Consider the following 20,339-nt stretch of genomic DNA (forward strand, 5'->3'; position numbering starts at 1 on the left):
ATTTATAAAATTAATTAAATAATTGGGTTACTTTGATGAATTAATATTTTGTTTTATTTATTCCATTATGTTAAGATTGACTATAAAGTCAGAAAACATAACTTTTCATTCCATGAAAAAACGTATTTATTTATGTAAAATTAAAAAATATATTATAAAATTAGTTTTTTACATTTTTTTGTATTAAAATAGTAGAAATAAACGGAACTTATAAGCAAACTATAGCTTATTCAATAACAAAACAATCATTAACATTAGTTCAAAAAAATCAATGATAAGTAAAAATTAAAGTTAAAAATTCACAAAACGAATGAATTCGAATGTTCTTTTTTCAAAATCGAACAGGCGAGTAAAGTTCTTACAGAATTGTACTGCTGTTCAGGAAAGAAAGAGATTCGTCTCTTAACGAAAAATGAAAAATATGAACAAATTAAAGTTTAATAAGAATATTTTACATTACAATAATAAGTATCACATAGAAAGTTTAGTTTATAGCCAGAAAACGAAACTGAAAGCAGCTATGACTAGACGTAGACACAAGACAGATCCGTGACCGGCTTTACCTGAAATTAATTAAAAATATTAAAATACGTTGATAATATTTCATAGTAAAATTATTATTAATCTATTTTTATATCGGGACATTTTGCTCCAGAGACAAGCTTTGTTAGCTAGAACTATAGCTTTATTAAGAATACATATATACACATAATTATGGATAATATGATTATATAGATCAGTATAATAATTATTGTGATTTACTAAACTTGAAAATAGGAAAAAAGCCATAGCTATTATTTATCAAAAATATTTATACGGATCGTTACAATGTGGCTCACATTTTAAGTAGCTATCTTGCATCTCACACACACAACACAAACTCTATTTTCATAGAGATTGTGTTGTGTGTGATTCGGAATTTTTCCCGAAACTCCGCGCAACCAGAAAGTTACAGCAAAGATTTCAGTCTTGTTAAATTATTATGTAGTTGATTTAACTTAAATTAATTAATATAAATACATATAACAAACATAAAGGTTCAATCTAAAGACCCATCTTTACACTAGACTAAGGATAAATAATTAAGAAACCAATATACATAATAGTATATATTATATAGAAGTTAACACATGAAAAAATCGCCACAATAAACGTATATAGAATATATATCCTAATAGGCCAGACAATAGAACAACAGGGCCAGACATTTTTAGGTTAATTAAGTATCAAATAGCTGGAAGTGGTTTTTTAAAATCTTTAATGAAGTCTGCATCAATATTCTGCTGTTTAAGGATGGTCCAATCCAATTTATTATGATTTTTTCAGTCTTATCAGTTTTAATTTAAGTATAAAAATGAATTTTAAAAGACTTCAGTTTCTGTCAGTCATTAACTTTCATTTATAATGAATTAGTATGATAAGCAGATAATAAATTGACGCAAACTCTTTATATGAAAAATTTAAAACCGTTTTCAGCTCTCTGAGAATTAAATAGCATGCATTTTTGGCTACTGTTGCCTGGCCCTTGAAATAAACTTTTTAATCCTTATTCATAATATTATTAAACTTGAGATTTGGCGTTTGTTGTTTACCCTTCATAAAATTATGTATATAAATGAGCAATGTTATAACGTTAAGGTTAAAACGTCGAATATGACCGAAGTGTTAGTCTGTTTCCGTCATGTCCGTAAATACCTACCTACTTAAATTTATATTTCAGGAATATTTTTTAAAATAAAATACTCTAAACATTTTTACGATTTCTGTTAACCTTTAACCATAGCTAGTAATGAAATATAACGTAACACAAACGTATAAAGAAAAAAATATATATGTAGATATAAAATAATATATATATAAATATATATTTATGAATATATAAGATAGACAGATCCTTATATTTTTACAGTTTGGAAATAAATGCGTTCAAAATATTAATATTGGGAAAAATGTTATTAATGGACGTAGTTTTTATACAAGATTGTGAAGCGTCCTTTTTATTTACGTAAATTGGGAATAATACCGAGGGTAATACCGGGGTCAATAGACTTACTAGTGTATTGTAATGGATCTGAGGTAGCTTCAGTTGTGAAGGCGTGCTCGGCATCCTCCGTCGTGGACAGCGCTGTGCATTGATAACCAACGCTAGTTAGTGCTTACAACACAAGCCAAATTACAAAAGCATGGTGTATAATACCAATACGTTCACATCAAAGAGCGTATTATAATGAGTCTCATTGTAAATATTAAAAAACCCGCTCATTGGCAGTTCGATAAAACCTTAATAATATTAAGTATTAACAGAAAAGAGTTACGCTTGAAGGATTTTCCTATTTCAGTGAGAAATTAATACAAGTTTTAAGTAATATATTTGATCTGTTTTTTGTTGCACATAAAATAAAAAAGCGGTTGAGACCAATTCGTATCTCAATCGTAAATTTTTGGAAGCCGTCTTAGGGTTGTGCCCTATTTTGACTATATTTCGTTTTCGATCGTGTTTTGCGGTGCGTTTCGAGTTTGTTCTTACAGTATAGGTCCACAATTATTTGTTATTTAATTGCAACAACTAGACAGCACAAGCTATACTCAAAGACAACATGTATAGCCTATTCCAACCGCAGTAGTAAACAATTAAACAGCTTGATATTTTATTGACGCAATATCATTGGTCTTGTATAATCTATAATATCTAATATATATTATGGATATGCGAAAAAATAGCGTTTTGACTGTCGGCGAAGTTGTAATCGAAACTTTGGAAGTATAATTAAAGTGGCTAAAGTACCACATAACTATATCATATTCCACATTGTGTTGTATTATAAATAAAGGTATATTCATCAAAAACTGTTTGTAGTGCATAATATAACAGAGCTATTTACAAATCGCAAAGAATATTTAAAGCTAAGGCTTATTTATAAAATATAAGGTTTATATTAACTTTTCGATAGAATAGGCTCCATATTTATTAATTATTAAAATGTAATAAACATATTTTTATAAATATTTTAATCCATAATTTGAGTAGATAACGATGAGACTCATTTGGCTCTTATATATTAAAAAGCGACAGCACAGCGTAGTGTTAAAAGGTTTTATCCATTATACAGGACATAATATATAGGTCAAATATTATGGAAAACCTTTAAGACGATAATGCTGTTAACTTTAAGCGGAAGCAATAATCAGAGCTGAAAGTCCACCTGATACGACAACTTTAAGCGATAGCATGGTATTTAAATTAATCTAGCGCACAAAATATAAATATCACTACCGAATTTTACACATAACAATAAAGTCGACTAATCATGACCTAATTTAAAAAAATAGCATTTTCCTTAACATACGATACGACAAATCTTTGCATATATGTAGGATATCTACCTAGTACTAATCTACAATACAGATTTTTATAATACATTATATGTTTTGAAATAGTAATTTTGTTCAAGTTAACGTTTTCTTGAAACCTTCAGAACTTTAGCGTTCTATATAATATTGGGAAATAATACTATACATATATACACGTGTATATACACGTATTTTATAAATTTAAAGTTATTGTTTTTATAGATATTAAGATACCTAGCTTGCCCCTGACTTTGGGGCACATAGAAAACATCTTTAAAAAGTTTTACTGCGACTAGATGCAACAAAATACGCTTTTTAAATGAACAATTAAATTTAAAAGTTATTTAGATAGTAGTCCATGACACACGTCAGTGCAGCTATACAAAAATACTGACATCTAACTAAAAGATATTTAATTATTATCTTCCTTAGATACATCGATGTGTGCGTGTGAGTGTATTTTTTGAATTAAAAAGTCTTACCTGATTCGTCAATATAGAAGGTCTGGGTGTCAACGTAAGGTGAATGTGTGACGTTGACATCTCTATAGAATAATTCGCAGCTGATATCAACGCCATCCGCTTTGTCTTTGGACAGTACAGTCGACGCGAATATATCGTACGTACTTCCGTTAGACGAAACCGATTCTTGAGTAGCAAGAATCTCCCTGTAATCATAAAACTGTATGTGGATAATTCTGGAAAAAGCAAACTACAATAATATGACGAACTTTTAAATGCGCTGTATATATAACAAGAACATATATTTACGATTGTCAGATCAATTAATTAGTCTAAATTTAAAGCGGTTGAAACTATCCTAATTATACTAAAACCTTCTGCAAAACATGTTGCTTCTTCTGGTTTAAAGTTTACATAAATTGGTTTAGTCGTTTTTTCATGCATTACAATATTAACGTCTCTTAATATATTTGTATAGATCATATGTGGTATCTAACCACCCACTCATCATATGTTTATTCTACCGCCATCAATACTTAGTATTGTTTTGTTCCGGTTTAAAAGATGAGTGAGTTTTTCTAACTAAAAGCACGAGGGACATTAATATTACATTACTTAGTTGCCATGGTTTGTGGGCGGTGGTGACCACTTACTATCAAGTTGAAAGTAGAGTACGGTTTAAACGATCAAAAGTAAAAGTACATTATATGAATATTTCACAATTGCCTCTTTAGACTTAGAAACATGTCAATAATTTTTGGCGTTTATAATATAGCTAAAAAAAGCCGAGATGGCCCAGTGGTAAGAACGCGTGAATCTTAACCGATGATCGTGGGTTCAAACCCGGGCAAACACCACTGAATTTTCATGTGCTTAATTTGTGATTATAATTCATCTCGTGCTTTACGGTGAAGGAAAACATCGTGAGGAAACCTGCATGTGTCTAATTTCACTGAAATTCTGCCACATGTGTATTCCACCAACCCGCATTGGAGCAGCGTGGTGGAATAAGCTCCAAACCTTCTCCTCAAAATGAGGAGAGGAGGCTTTTAGTCCAGCAGTGGGACATTCACAGGCTGTTTCGGTTCGGTTCGGATAATATAGCTATGAACGTTTTCATTCATATTAAATTTGCTTTATTTCTTGTCTGTTTCGTAACTCTCCTTAGGGTTGTAGTTTATGGTTTTTGGTGATGTCGTAGCGGGTCCTACCTTGAAATTACACGATAAGTTTATACAATCTATAACCATTATATTTATAGGTTATAGATGGTCAGCGTATACAAACAAACAAACAGATAAACTAACTATTTAATTATGTATATATATATAATTTTATAATAGTTATAATACGTGTAGTATTTATAGAAAAGTTAAGTTGTATAAAGAACAATTATTTAGTCCACTCTTTCGATTTGCAGTTACAATGATCACAGGAACCAAAATAATATATGCAATATGTAAGTGTGGCAATAATTTACGAAGCGAAGATCTTGCAAATTTTATGATCTACCGTAGATATTGACACCACTGAGTTTGCTGATATTATTTCACGTATCTTACCCATTAGCGATAATGACGAGGTCAGGATAAGGAGCCACGTCTGTGGCTGCGCAAGTTACAAGGACATCATCTTCCTTGTCAGTGTCAGGTCCGTCGTCCACCAGGGTGATGTTCAAGTCCGGACCACTCCCCATTGCTGATAGAATTTATTTTATTAAAATGAGATGACATAAGAGATGCGACATGTGATGCGAGCTGAGATGTATCGATAGGATAGATAACGAAGATTTTTACGTCGTGGCTATTTATTTCACCGCCAAACATGTGATAAATTATAAACTAACTAGCTGCTCGTGTCGTCGAGATTTCAACGTTAAAGATCTCTGTGGGCCGTAGTGTAATTTTGAGTAGCCTATGACCTTCTTTAAAAATGGAGTTATCAAATGCAAAAATAACTTATGAAATCCGATTGGTAGTTACACTTATAGCCAGGTTAACAAACAAATTCTTCAGCTTTTTTACATTATTAGTATAGAGAAGCCTCGTTGGTCTAGTGGCTAGATATTAGGCAGATCTCAAGACCTGGGTTCAAGCCCCAGATCGAAACAGTAAAGAGTTAATGGGTTTTTCTGTCGAAGTATTTCAATACGAGTCTGTATGTTGCAAGCGTGTGCACTCCTGTGCCTTTGAAAGCACGGATTGCCATCCCATCGGAGTATAAGTGTGACGGAATGGATGTGCACACATCTGTGCACTATAATATGTCCTGTGCAGAAGGCTTATCTCTCTTGAGAATGGCTGCCATGGCCGAAATTGGTCAAGTGGATATCATCATCATCATCATTGGTGAAGATCCACAACCTCTATACACTGAAAAATCTTGGTATAATTTAGAAAATGTTTAAATAGATAACTTACTAAATACAAGAAGCTCAGCATGTTTGCGGACCTCGTCTATGTTCGAAACTTCGCATTCGTATGTACCAGAGTCTTCCGGAGTAACGTTTAGAAGTAAGATAGCGTCATTTTCTTCTATTTCTAAAATGGAATTGAAAAGCTATTAGAAAATTAACTTCGGTGATATATTATATATGATTATATATGATATTTCTATGATTATTCCCAATATCTTTCATAAGATAGTATTGACAGTCCGCACCAAGGCTACGTGTGAGTAGAGTCTATTCCGGATAACTCTGTCATTATTAACACGTAAATAGTGGATAGTTAAATAAAAAATAAAAAAGACATAAGTATAGTAATAATAATAATATATAATATCCTGGGACATTTTTCACACAGGGCCATCTAAACCAAAATTAAGCTTGTACAGAGCTCGTACTATGTAAACCAGACAATTGATATACTACCTATACTATTTTTCTTTTGTAAATACATTATTATATAGATAATTATAACCAGACTCAGGACAAACAGACATGTTCATGCACACAAATATCTGTCCTGGGTGGGAATCGAACCTACAACTTTCGGCGTGAAAGGCAAGCATTCACAACCACGCCAACCGGCTCGTCAAAATCAAAAAATAATACATCAACTATAAACATTCAACTACTTCTGTGGTCAATCAAATGTTCTCAGGTCAGTTAAAGTACTCGGATTTAATTATATTTTCACGACGGATTATTTATTATAGATATAAAATAACAAAATGGTTATAAAAAAAATTAGTAATTTAAACTTCGAAAAGTAATAAATGAATTCTTACTAATGTTATTATGTAAGGCTACGGCAGGGTGACCGGCGATTCTCTGATAAAGCTGATTGCGCTCGTCACTGGTACCATTCAGAGGCGTCCACCACCATTTCACGAAGAGTGCTTTATCTGATTCGTCAGAAGTCAGTTCGTATTTGCAATTTAGACGGGCATCCTCACCCGATTCTACTGAGTTTGGTATCGAAAATTCTGTAATGGATAATTGGCGACTACCTGGAAATTTATAAAATAATTTTATGTTCTACTGAAAAACAATGGCTTAGAGCCATTGGATTCATGCGTAGAGTGGAGCAAAACACGCTGTACATACATCCTCATAGTTCTCAAAACGTGACGTAAATTTGAATCAAAAGATGGGACTCATTTCTAAGAAACTTTATAGTAGCAGGCTAAAAATGTCCCACTAAGTAAAGGCTTTTTCTCTTTGTAAAGCTTTTATTTTAACCAACCTATGCTACTTCAGTGTGGATTGGCTACATATGACAGAATTTCATCTGTCATATGCAGGTTTCCTCATGATTTTTCTATGCAGTCACGGTATTCATGTTTTTCTTTGTGAGGACGGAATGAGTTATAAACACAAATTAGGCACATAAAAACCCGGATCCGAACCCACAACCTTTAGTTGGGATCCATGTGTTCTACACTTTGTACTTATAATATATACCCACGTTATTTTTCTAAAAGCGTATCTTCTCTAAAGGAACTAATATGTTCTTTAGTGAGTCATACTGGTATTACGATAGTCCTAGTAGTGTAATAGATCATCATTCTTATATTTAATCCAACAAAAGTATCCCATTTAACTATTTGTAACCATTCTTGAGTCCACCCACAATGCAAATCAAATGAAATATCACTGTGACTCGTCTAAAAAGAATCGTTGTTACATTCAAACTAATGAGTTTAGCGTGTAATTTAATACCTGAAATTGAATAACTGTTAACTCCTAGACATTGAATTTACAAAAATGTTAAAATTTGTATTTAAACTTGAAATATGCGATAAATTTTAATCACCGCATCATTTTAGTATCAATGAGATACCAAACGTAAGGGATCCTATTTATAAATTTAATAGAAAATTAGGTCATATCCGAATGAATAAGCGACTATCTTAGGCAACCTTGAGTTGGTCCGGGAATGTTAAAAATACCTCCGTGATCCACGACGACCTCAAGTGTGGCTCGCACGCGCCGTTTATTCAAATTATTCGATAAATATAATGTCAGTGTTATTATCTACTCCTGTGTAACAGCTCTTCATTCAATATAAGCATCAATGAAATGATATTTCCTAACTTGTAACTACCATTCTAACTTTGACAAAATCAATGTCGATAAATTGATGATACAATAATATACAAATTTATATTTATATTGTTCATCGTATTTGCATTTGTTTTTATACAAATCAACGATCAGTTAGGTATATATGCTACATATATATACAAGTAGATACTCTAGGTTTTTCTAATAAATTGATAAATGACTGAACATAAATACAAAACAAAGCAATCCTCGATACTCTATTATTATTGCAAGTAGTTCAATAATTAAAAGTGCGTAATAAGGATATCCAAGGCGAAGTTATAAAAACAAGTGATTGTAGCAAACGAATACGTGTTTACTGAAATTAAACAAGTTATTGTGAAATTTAGTATTCGCAATCTACTTGACAAACACAGCGGTTATTTGCATGTTTTATTTGCTATTTTGGAACAGTCCCAAAAATCATTAATATAATGACATTAGAATTTGCAACATAAAATTAATGACAGTCGGTCGTGTGTCGAGTAATTTTAAATGTTACTTTACGTTAAAAATACAAATCCAGAATTACGAGTACATATCGATAGGTTCAAATGCGAAATGAAATTAATTTTGAATAAGTGATATTTATGAGGTATAAATATATGTTTATCTAGGTACAATTATAACAAAAAAAAAATTAAAACGATCTTTTAATTTTTGATTTTGTAAAAACGCAATTTTTATGACATTTTCACGAAGATTGCCCAAATTAAAATAACAATAAAGATAAATATCTACCTGCAACGAAGTACAGGAGCAGAACAATGCCCCACATCGCTCCAAACAGCGCGCGTGCGACTGAATGCCGCCCGCCCTTCTACCACAAATTGGCCTTTAGTTACCGCGAGATAATCGCTCTGCACAACTACGGCGTTACAAACATATTTTCAAACAAAATTTAATATTATAATTATTTCACACGTTGACATTCATTATTATTGCTACCATTTTCCTAGCTCTGATGCGACACGTGAGTTTTTGTAACAAAAGTAATACGGTACGGTTAGGTATGATATACGCGACACAATTTTTTAATAGCAGACCGATGTAGCGGCGTAGGGGGCCGCTTCAATACTGAAGAAATATTCTTGTTTACTGGAGCGAAATCGAGTTAAATCTCAGAATAGATCCATAATAAATATTAACACGATTGCAACGGATGCTAAATGGATTCAAATTAAACTTCAAATTTCTGTGATTAATGTTTTTATTTTTTTTTACAATATATTGAAAATAAATACTAAGTTATATAATAGAAATATAATATATTTATTTAAACATCTTTAAATGTAATAAATGTAATTAAAAACATGTATGACATAAATAATACCTTATGAGTTATAGTAGGCGTGATTCGGCCAGGCTTGGCTAGGGTTGCCAGGTAACTGGATTTATTAGGACGTGTTTGATATAAAATTTACGTGTTTTGTATGTCCAGCTTTTATTAAATGAAACGTAGGCAGACACAACGCTTTTTTTTATATATTTGCCGGGAGGGCAAATGACTCTACTCCACCTGATGGTAAGTGGTAGTAGAGTCCAAACGTGACGACGGCCAGTACAGACGGGAAAAACGTTCTGCACTAGCCGCCTTCGCCTTGCCGGCTCGCAAGATGCCTCTTCACGCCTCGTTTGAAGGAACCCGGGTTGTAAGAGGAGGGGAACACGTGAGCTGGTAAGGAATTCCATTTTTTGGAAGTGCGACAAAGAAAGGAGTTGCCAAATTTCTTTTTTCGCGATGGAATTGATGTCACAGTTAGGCGGTGACATCGAGAACCAGCTCGCGTGGACTTAAGCAGGGGAAGGAACTACGTGCGGAAGCAGGAAGCAGGCTTCCGCCGCCGCCGCTTATACCGCCCTTTAGGGCTAAATATCCGACTTAATTTAATACCGAGTCTGACGTGATTTTAGGGCCTGACAACTCTAGTCCTTACCCGTCATGACGACTCTCCTTTGAATAACGTCTTATTGAGCGACCACAATTATTATAACATGCATATAATTTTGATCATATAAAATTTTATACTTTTAAAATAACATAGGATGTACAAGGTTCATATGTTTCCTAAGCGACGTCAGTCTCCACAGTCTTACAAACATAACATAAAATTATAAAACATCATAATAAGCCATGATATCGCGGAGGCGTGCTAGCTTCGGCAGCCGTTGATGGTCTACAGCGTGAAGTGAGACAGTAGACGGTCGTTGAAGGTGATATTCCGGAAGAGCTGCGGCAGCGCGGGGTGCGGCTGCGCGCGCGGCTGGCGGGCGGCGCGCACGTGCGTCACGGTGTCGCGCACGTGCGCGCGCGGCACGTCCCCGCGCAGCGCCAGCAGCCGCACCAGCTGCTCCTCCGACACGTCCGGGCACTTCTCCAGCAGCCCGTGCAGGTCCAGCGACAGCATCTCGATGTCTTGACACCGCAGCACCTGTGCCGAGACCAGGGTACAGGAGATAGGACCACAGATGCTTAAATTATATTAATTTTTTTATATACAAACAAAGAAGGAATAAAGACAGCAGATAAAACAATTTGACGTTATATCATTGGTCAAGATCTCGAAAAATCTATAATATTCGCTGTGGATTCACGATAAAATGGCGTTTTGAATGTAAACGACGTTGTGTTCAGAATTTGGAAATAAAATTTAATATAATATAAGCAGTTAAGAGAAATGGTATTTCATTATAAATAAAGATACATTAATTAAAATTGTTTCTAGTGGATGTAAAGCAGAGCTATCATCAAACCGCATTTAATACGTAAATCTAAGGTTTGTTTATCTTCCTTTTTTCATTGAAATAGGGTATACAATTAAACTTACGTAAGTACCTTTTACATCCAGAAATTCTAGATTCCTAACTTACATACATTCCGATTTTTACACATTTAGTTTGGTCTGTGAGTAGTCCTAGAGGGACTGGACTAAGCATAAGCTTTTTACTATATAATCTGGAATATGGACACCGAGACCGTATCAAATGGATTAGTCTTATATAAAACCATACCATTTAAATTTATAATGTATTATTTAATGTTTTCTACAATTTTAGTTATAATCTCAATGTTCCGTCATGGGAGTTCTTAGATGAACTACTTTAAGATCTTAAAAAAACAAAGTATAAGACCCGTGAATTTTGAAAACTGCATGATTATGCAATGGCGTAGCGGAAATAATGTCTTCAAGTAGAATTTTTCCAATGTTAGAGAAAATGTTATTCACGTGAATTACTGTCTCAACTGAGTTAGTACAGTATATTAATAATTACTTTCTAGCATTTTATCATCTACAGTGGCCCCGATTTGTTTAGTATTTCTAATATCTCTTAGTTTCTTGTTCCTTTGTCTTATTTAATAGGATTTTTCGAATAGGTATAAGTAATTTTAAGGTCTTAATTTACAGGATCTTATCTATATTATTGGTGTAAATGCAGAAGGCGATTGTTTTCGTTGATCGATCGAACGATGTTACTGTACTTGAAACTTATTCATTAACTTCCACACTTACCTCTGCCAACACGCTGATAACTTCAAACGGCCAATCCACGTTAACACCTTCAGCATTCAACGCGATTCGTCGGAAGAACGATCTTATTTGATTCGCTTCCTTCACGATCTTGGTGGCGGCTTGCTGGGCTTCTTCGACCGTTTTAAACGTTATTTTCTTTGATAACATTGCCGTTATATACTTTTTATAAACGAGATTTTGCGCCTCGTTTATGACGTACTCGAAATTTTTCTCTCTCAAATGGTTGTAGTCCTGGAAATAATCTTCGAGCGTGACACAAATCGTGTCGACCGGTATACTCGAAGTGAGCCACTTCGCGGTGAACAGGTCATCAAAATGTTCTTCCAAATCCAAGAAAGCCTCCTCCAAAAGAAACTTAGCGGCTTCATCTCTCAAACTCTATAAAATAGAACTTTCAGTAATATGACAAATTATAAAAAATATTCAGTCGATGAATTTAACTTTTTATCGTCATGTATGTCGTCGGCGGCGGTACCTGGAAGGTGTCGAGCAGGCGCTGGAAGCTGCGCTCGGCGGGCGGGTGGTGCAGCGCGGGCGGCCAGCGCCGGCTCTGCGTCTGCTGCGCCAGGCGCACCATCTGCTCGCTGTTGTTGACGATGGTGATCATGTGGTGCGTGAAGTACGCCACGCGCGAGCGGTCCGCGAAGTGCGAGTTCTGCGACCACACCACACGGTTACTACGACCATAGCGCAGACCCGGATATACCTTATTTCGAGCCGAGGCCTAATCCTAACATTCCCCTCCCCTCCACCCGCTCCTCTGATGTTTTAAAAAACGTACAAAACAAATATGCTGGTTTTGAATTTTTCTAATACTTAAATTGATTTCGGTCTCGATTGATTTAGTAAAATATGTTTTATGAAAATATAACGGCCCCCGGGTTAGGTCCCGGCTAGTAGATTCGGGGGTACAACATCACAAACGGAACTGGACTACGAACGGGACGACGCCCGGTTGAGATCTCACCTTGAACTGTATGACACCCTCTCTATACATATTTCCGAACCGCGTCACTTGATCAATACTCAGCAGCAGGGCTTTGAAGGTGATCTCCTTGCTTATAGTCTCCGTGACCTAAAAAAGAAGCAAATATAGTCTCTTTGAAGATTTTAGAATCGATACGACACGTCTTTAATAAAATAGATCACGTAGGCTCTATATCGGCATAAGCGTATTTAATGAGATTAGTATCGCTTGTATTGTCGTGTATGATCCTACCTCATTACGCCGTTGGTTGCCTGGAAGAGATCTCTATGTGGCAATAATCTATGTGGCCGCCATAGTTGTATGCTAATTAGATTGTATCCATGTGTTATGTATTGTTTTTTTCTTTTTTAATCTTTGTGGTGTACAATAAAAGTAAAAAGTAAAGTAAGGGAATATATTTTGTTCAATCCCCTCCTTTCACAGTGAATACAGCGGAGAGACCTGCAGGTTCTGGTCGATCATCTGGAAGATGATGACGGGCGCGTGCGTGTGGAAGGCGCTGGTGTGCGGCTCCACGTCCGGCGAGCGCTCGCCCGCCCACTCCGCGAGCTCCGACTCCAGCGTCTTCTCCATCCACTCCATGTAGTTCGATTCCATTTTCTGCAACACTTTTATTATTATACACTCTTACACAAGGAACACGATTCTAAATTCATTTCAAACCACCGATTTATAAGATATCCAAAAAAATATTACAATTTCATTTGTATAAATAACTATACGTAACTGATAGAAATGTTAATATTTTTTTTTTTTATAGAATAGGAAGGTGGACGAGCATTTGGGCCACCTGATGTGAAGTGGACAAACGCCCTTAGACATTGGCATTGTAAGAAATGTCAAACATCGCTTATAGCCGATGCGCCACCAACCTTGGGAACTAAGATTTTATGTCCCTTGTGCCTGTAATTACACTGGCTCACTCACCCTTCAAACCGAAACACAACAATATCAAGTATTGCTGTTTTGCGGTAGAATATCTGATGAGTGGGTGGTACCTACCCAGACGAGCTTGCACAAAGCCCTACCACCAGTGATTCAGTATATAGATGAAAATGATTATAATAAATATAGTGGTTGCAAAAACTCGACCATTATGTCTCGTGATTACCTGCAGGTACTCATCTTGCAACTTTTGCATGATCTCTTCACTCAGAAGCGGAGGTAAAATGGAGACATCTACTTTGACCTCGGGACTGCCCATCAGCTCAGTACCAGGATACGTGTTCAGAATCCAGGACAATAGAGTAACGTATTCATTACCTTCTAAGCCATTCTGAACTATGTCTTGTAACTGCAACAATATATCCATATATAAGGAGAATATTTTTATATAGATGCTCCTATATAAAACAACTACAAAATACATGAACAAAAACTATTGGTATTTATACCATTGCAGATATGACGATGAAAGTTTTGTAGCTTATTTCATCATGCTGCTCAAGAGCCGATTGGTACAATAAGATTCAAATCTAAACCTGCAGCTGGCCTCATTATTAGTTTCTTTACCGCTGACCATAAATATAGCTGACATTTTTTTTTTAAATAAGACATATCCTTTAATATTATAAATAACAGTTCATTGATGAAGTCATTATTTTAAGATAACAGTACGAGTACACTTACACTGGAAGACAAACAGGTATGATACATATTCACATATTTATTGACAATGTCATAGTGCGGCGGGAAACACGGGACGCACAACGTCTTGACGACTCTCAAGTCCTCCAGTATCAGCTGCCTCGTCAACTCGAGGTATCGTATCAACCACAGCTTGTTGTCTTCTCGTTCATCCACACGCGTGCCTTCCACGCGTTGTGCAACAGCACATTCTAATACTTCGAATGATTTAGTACGCCAGTTTTTAGGTCTCCCGGGTGGCATAAAACCAGACTGATCTTGTTGCTAAAATTGGAAATCCCTCATTAAATATAAACTAATATAAGCTTAGTCTCGAACGCACATAGTAGTGCTCTGATGGTGATACATCCAACTTTAATTATTCTAATTTTATATAAGACTTATTTGATGGAAAAAATACACAAATGACAACAGGACATTGCAATAAAAACTCATAGTCATAAGTCATAAATTTTTACATTTAGACTGCTGAAACAAATGAAAACAAAGAGTACCTGAATTGCCATTTGATCTCTTTTTTCTTCTCTCTCAATAATTCTTAGTGCAGTCACAATAACTGTAGGCTCCTTGCGGACGGTGTTCAACGTCCTAGCTAAAATTAACTTAATCTGCTTCTCGAGCAAGTTCGAAACCATCTCGACGTCTTCAAAGTATGCTTTAAGCATGATTTTATCATGGGATGATTGATTGGGTAATCTATGCAGTTCATATAGTAAATCATCCCTTGAATTTTCCAAATCACTTAGGCACTACAATTTACGATAATATCCATATAATATTTGTATTTTATTTAGACATAAAACAGTAAAATGTTATTAGAAGTCTTGGATAAGTTATATAAGTAAAGAAGCAATTGGGGGTGCTACTTAGGGTCCATAAGACTCATATGCCAAAAAGGTTCAACTGATGCTTTCCTATTTTGATGAAAATTAAATCTTTGTTTATTTAATTTTCATCAAAATTTGGGTAATTTTTTTTAAAGACCTACAATTACTACCAATTTTGCAAAAATAATTTGCTATTAGTTACTTATCAATCAATCAATCAATCAACAGCCAATCGTTGTCCACTGCTGAACATAGGCCTCTCCCAAGGTGCGCCAAAGCTCCCTGTCCTCCGCCTTCCGCATCCAGTTGGTGCCCGCCACCTTCTTAAGGTCGTCGGTCCACCTGGCTGGAGGGCGCCCTACGCTGCGCTTGCCGATTCGCGGTCTCCACTCTAGGACTCGTCTGCTCCAACGGCCATCGGTCCTACGACATACGTGACCAGCCCACTGCCACTTCAGCCTGCTAATTTTGCAAGCTATGTCGGTGACTCCGGTTCTTTTCCGGATAATCTCATTTCTGATCTTATCCTTCAAGGATACTCCGAGCATAGCTCGCTCCATAGCACGCTGAGCGACTTTGAATTTGTGGACTAGTCCCGCAGTTAGTGTCCACGTTTCGGCACCGTATGTCATGGCAGGTAAGACGCATTGGTTGAAGACTTTCGTCTTCAAACATTGCGGTATAGACGACTTGAGGACTTGACGAAGGTTGCCAAATGCTGCCCATCCCAAGCGAATTCTTCGATCGGCTTCCTTCTCGAAGTTGTTCCTACCGACTTGTATTATCTGTCCTAGGTATTCACTAACAACTTCGAGAGGTTTCCCCTCGACGTATATCGGTCCCGGCACGACATGCCTATTGAACATGACCTTGGTCTTGTCCAAGTTCATACCGAGACCGACACACCGGGAAGACTCGCCTAGGCTACGCAGCATTTCGGTGAGTTGTTCCAGCGACTCTGCTATGATGACGATATCGTCGGCAAATCGAAGGTGTGAGATGTACTCGCCGTTTACATTGACTCCATACCTAGTCCAATCCAGCGTTTTGAAAACGTCTTCCAACGCGTTGGTGAACAGTTTCGGGGATATTACATCCCCCTGTCTCAACCCTCTGCGCAGTTGGATCGCCTTCGTCTTACAGTCCTGGATGTGGACAGTCATTGTAGCGGCGTTGTACAGACATCTCAGTACCTCGATATATCTCCAATCGATATAACATCTCTGCAATGAGTCGAGCACTGCCCAGGTTTCGATGGAGTCGAAGGCTTTCTCGTAGTCCACAAATGCCATACACAGCGGCTGATTGTACTCTTCGGTCTTCTGCACAATCTGCCGAACAGTATGGATGTGGTCCACGGTGCTGTAGCCTGATCGAAAGCCGGCTTGCTCTGGGGGCTGGAACTCGTCAAGTCGTCTGGCGAGACGGTTCGTGACGACTCTTGAGAACAGCTTATACACGTGACTCAGGAGGGAGATTGGTCTGTAGTTTTTCAAGAGGGTTTTATCACTTTTCTTGAAAAACAGTACCACCTCACTCCCGCTCCACGTTTCCGGGGTCTTGCCATGTTGGATGACGGAATTAAAGAGGCTTGCTAGCTCTTTCAGGACCGGAGTCCCGCCTGCCTTAAGCAACTCTGTTGTGATTCCGTCATCTCCCGGAGCTTTGTTGGTTTTAAGCTGTTCTAGAGCCGCCCTAATCTCTCCTTGGTCAACGACCGGGAGCTCCTCGGAGTAATGGCGCATAAGAGGGGCGCGCTGGTCTTCAATACTGATTCCCACGGGTTTATCCGATCTTGAAGAGAACAACTGCCCATAAAACCTCTCTACTTCTCCGATAATCTCAGGCCTAGAGGTAACGACCCCACCATTTTCAGTTTTAAGTTTTGTCAGACGCGGCCTCCCAAACTTGCGAGCGAACACTTTCGATCCCCGATTTTGCTCAATCGCAGCCTTGATGGCACGGGTATTGGAGCGTCGGAGATCGCGTCGCGTCAGCGTTTTTATTGTTCGGTTTAAGGCCTTATCTGACAAAAACGATGGTAGTTCTCGGCGTTTTTTCATGAGCTCGAGTGTCTCAGCAGAGAGTTTTGATGCGTTGTCTCTTCTCTGTGGCGGAAAACACTTGCGGGATGTGTTTTGCAGTATTTTGACCAGCGTGTCGGTTCTCTCATCAATGCTGCTTATGGTTTCCAACGCGGTGAATTGATTTTGAAGTTCCATTTGGAACTTTTCGGAGCCTTGAGCAGCTTGGAGCATGGTAGGTCGGAGAGTAGACCTCATCATTCTCGATCTTTCGGCTTTTAAGTTGATATTTAGAGTGCCTCGAACCAAGCGGTGATCACTTCCGGTATTAAACCTGTTGATCACACTAAATATGTGCCTTTTATTCGAAATGATAAAGTCTATCTCGTTCCTTGTCACGTTATCGGGGCTTCGCCAGGTCCACCTCCTCTGAGGCTTTTTTTGAAAGAAAGAATTCATCAAAAAAAGCCCCTGCGCTTCGAGAAAGTTTACCAGCATTTGCCCCCTGTGATTTCTGCAGCCCAAGCCGTAAGGTCCGACTTTCGATTCACCGCTATCTTGTACTCCCACTTTAGCATTAAAGTCTCCCATAACAACATTGTAGTGGGCCCGCGAGGTGTCGTTGAGGGCCTTTGCGATGTCCTCGTACATCGCTTCGACCACATCATCAGAGTATGTCGAAGTTTGGTTAATTACTACTCATTAGTTACTTAATGAGTAGTAATTAAAACGAAATATTTAATTTTAATATAAATCCTAACTACCCAAGAAATTTGAACTGTCTAAGACAAGGCCATGCCATAATGAACAATATACCTGATGAGCATGCAACAGTTTTCCTTCTCCAATCCATTGTTTTGTTTTGGCAACACTTTCAGGGACTGTAAAGATATGTTTCAAGCTGTCCATAGCTGTCACATACTGTGAATGACGTGAATCTTCTTCCCTTACTGCTTGTAGGGAGGCTACCAGAGGTGGTACACCCATTAATAGGTCTTCTAATTCATCCATTCTGAAATTATTTACAATGACAATCTTTATCAATTGTAATCACAAGAGTCCAGATGACCCAGTGGATAGAAGACAAAGCTCATGATGTTTCCATGTGTGTGAGTTGTTGTCATTATTCATCTCATGTTCGGCTTAAAGGAAAATAATGTAACAAAACTTTCAGAACATGCCCCATATGTAGCTACCAAACTGTTTAAGAGCAGTGTGGTGGAACAAGCTCCTACATACATATCCTTAATAGGAGAGGTGACCTTTCCTGAGCTTTGATTTGCGTCGCCATTTGAATGTGATATTTTTCATCTCCCAATCAAAATGAGTGTTGTCTATTAAAAAATACTTTAATCCAATTTTTGAATACCAGCTTTACACAAATAACTTTTACAAAAGGAGAGTAATGTTAAGATTGATATATATTATATAATTTATTAAATTAAAAATTTATTTCTCAGTTACAGAATGAGTAATATTGGCTTAAACCAAATCAGGTACTAGATGATATCAAATTTTTCATGTTTTTAATGTTCGGTTGTGTTGGTTTATATAACTATTATTATTTTATGTTTTGTATTGTTTTTAGAGTGTGGCTAAATGGATATGTTACTAGTAGAACTATTTAAATATAGAAATTAGGTTATAGATAAATATGATTTGCATTTAGGACTGTTGATATTTTGAAAAATATGTTAAAAAAAAATCAATACATCAGTTTTATTAAAAAAAACTATTGTGTCAGTTTCAAGTTTAAAAATGATTTACACAGTTTTTAATCTTGTATATTTATTTATTAATCCTATTCTTTATTGTTCAGTCATACTTCCTTTGACAATTGACATTTACAACGATAAATACTGTGCTTTTCTGGATATTAGGTCTAATACCAATATACATATAGATATTGTATCGCCCATGCTTATTCACTTAAATCTATAACCGCCTAACTGTGACATCAATTCCATCGCGCACAAAGAAATTTGGCAACTCCTTTCTTTGTCGCACTACCAAAAACTGGAATTTCTTACCAGCTCACGTGTTTCCCTCCTCTTACAACCCGGGTTCCTTCAAACGAGGCGTGAAGAGGTATCTTGCGGGCCGGCAATGCGGGGACGGCTAGTACAGAACATTCTTCCCGACTGTACTGGCCGTTGTCGCGTTTGGACTCTACTACCACTTACCATCAGGTGGAGTAGAGTCATTTGCCATCCCGGCGCATATAAAAAAAATATATGTATATATATAACTTACTTTAAGCTGATTTGTTGTACATCATCTAAACATTCTTGTAATTGCCTTAAGCCAACTCTAACTCCGTCAAGTTTTCCTTGTACTGCAGATTTCAATTGTGCTTCGATTGATGCTTTTTTGTGAGTTATTCTTTTTTTATATTGTTCAACCTAAAGAGAACATTAACATGTGAAAACATATTAAAACATTTAACTAATAAAGGTTTGTATATTACAGAGGTAGTTTATATGATGCGAAGTTCGCAGTAGCAGAGCCGTTTGAGCAGTTTGTGTCTTATGCAAAACTTATGTTTTCTTGAGATAAATTCATCTGTTTGAAAGTGGGATTCTTACTTTCTCTAATTGCCCTGGTCTTTGCATCATGTTCATAACCATCTTTGCAGCGGCTGCTCTTGATTCTTCTTCAATTTCATCCATTGTGCTCATTGTTTCTATTGATTATTTAGATTTCGTCGATAGATACGTCTATAGCACTAGTATACACCCAAAAAAATATTGTGTATGTATACAGTTTTATGTTGATATTGAGTTTATATATAAGTAGCTGCAGTATATTATTAATATCAACTGCGTATATTTTTAAATAATAATATCATACATTCAATAAAATTATACAAAATTTTATTTACAAAATATTTTATGACATTTAATTTGATTTAGGATTCAGGGCTGCCAGTAGTAATTATCCATTAATTAAATCATAATAA

At 36.4% G+C, this 20,339-nt stretch overlaps 2 protein-coding genes across 3 annotated transcripts; both read right to left on the bottom strand.

Moving 5' to 3' along the window:
* Window positions 1-419: 419 nt before the first annotated feature.
* On the bottom strand, window positions 420-9,440 carry LOC126771434 (uncharacterized). Of its 2 annotated transcripts, XM_050491301.1 has the most exons (7): window positions 9,103-9,440; window positions 7,044-7,265; window positions 6,233-6,352; window positions 5,375-5,510; window positions 3,834-4,018; window positions 2,054-2,125; window positions 420-563 (listed from the first exon to the last, which is right to left on the bottom strand). In XM_050491301.1, the coding sequence occupies exons 1-7, from the start codon at window positions 9,137-9,139 to the stop codon at window positions 490-492; spliced, it is 846 nt and encodes a 281-aa protein (XP_050347258.1). In that variant the 5' UTR covers window positions 9,140-9,440; the 3' UTR covers window positions 420-489. The 2 variants fall into 2 exon arrangements, with proteins under 2 accessions (XP_050347258.1, XP_050347259.1); XM_050491302.1 differs by lacking the exon at window positions 2,054-2,125 and having other exon boundaries at window positions 9,103-9,438.
* A 136-nt stretch (window positions 9,441-9,576) lies between these two features.
* LOC126771435 (exocyst complex component 3) lies at window positions 9,577-20,236 on the bottom strand. Its single transcript, XM_050491303.1, has 11 exons — window positions 19,966-20,236; window positions 19,634-19,782; window positions 18,197-18,392; window positions 15,024-15,278; window positions 14,512-14,793; window positions 13,994-14,176; window positions 13,324-13,482; window positions 12,862-12,969; window positions 12,370-12,549; window positions 11,874-12,272; window positions 9,577-10,793 (listed from the first exon to the last, which is right to left on the bottom strand). Exons 1-11 carry the CDS (start codon window positions 20,056-20,058, stop codon window positions 10,539-10,541), a joined length of 2,259 nt encoding a protein of 752 aa, XP_050347260.1. The 5' UTR covers window positions 20,059-20,236; the 3' UTR covers window positions 9,577-10,538.
* Window positions 20,237-20,339: the final 103 nt, after the last annotated feature.

The sequence above is a fragment of the Nymphalis io genome, chromosome 10 (assembly GCF_905147045.1).
Source record: "Nymphalis io chromosome 10, ilAglIoxx1.1, whole genome shotgun sequence".
Taxonomy (NCBI): Eukaryota; Metazoa; Arthropoda; class Insecta; order Lepidoptera; family Nymphalidae; genus Nymphalis; species Nymphalis io.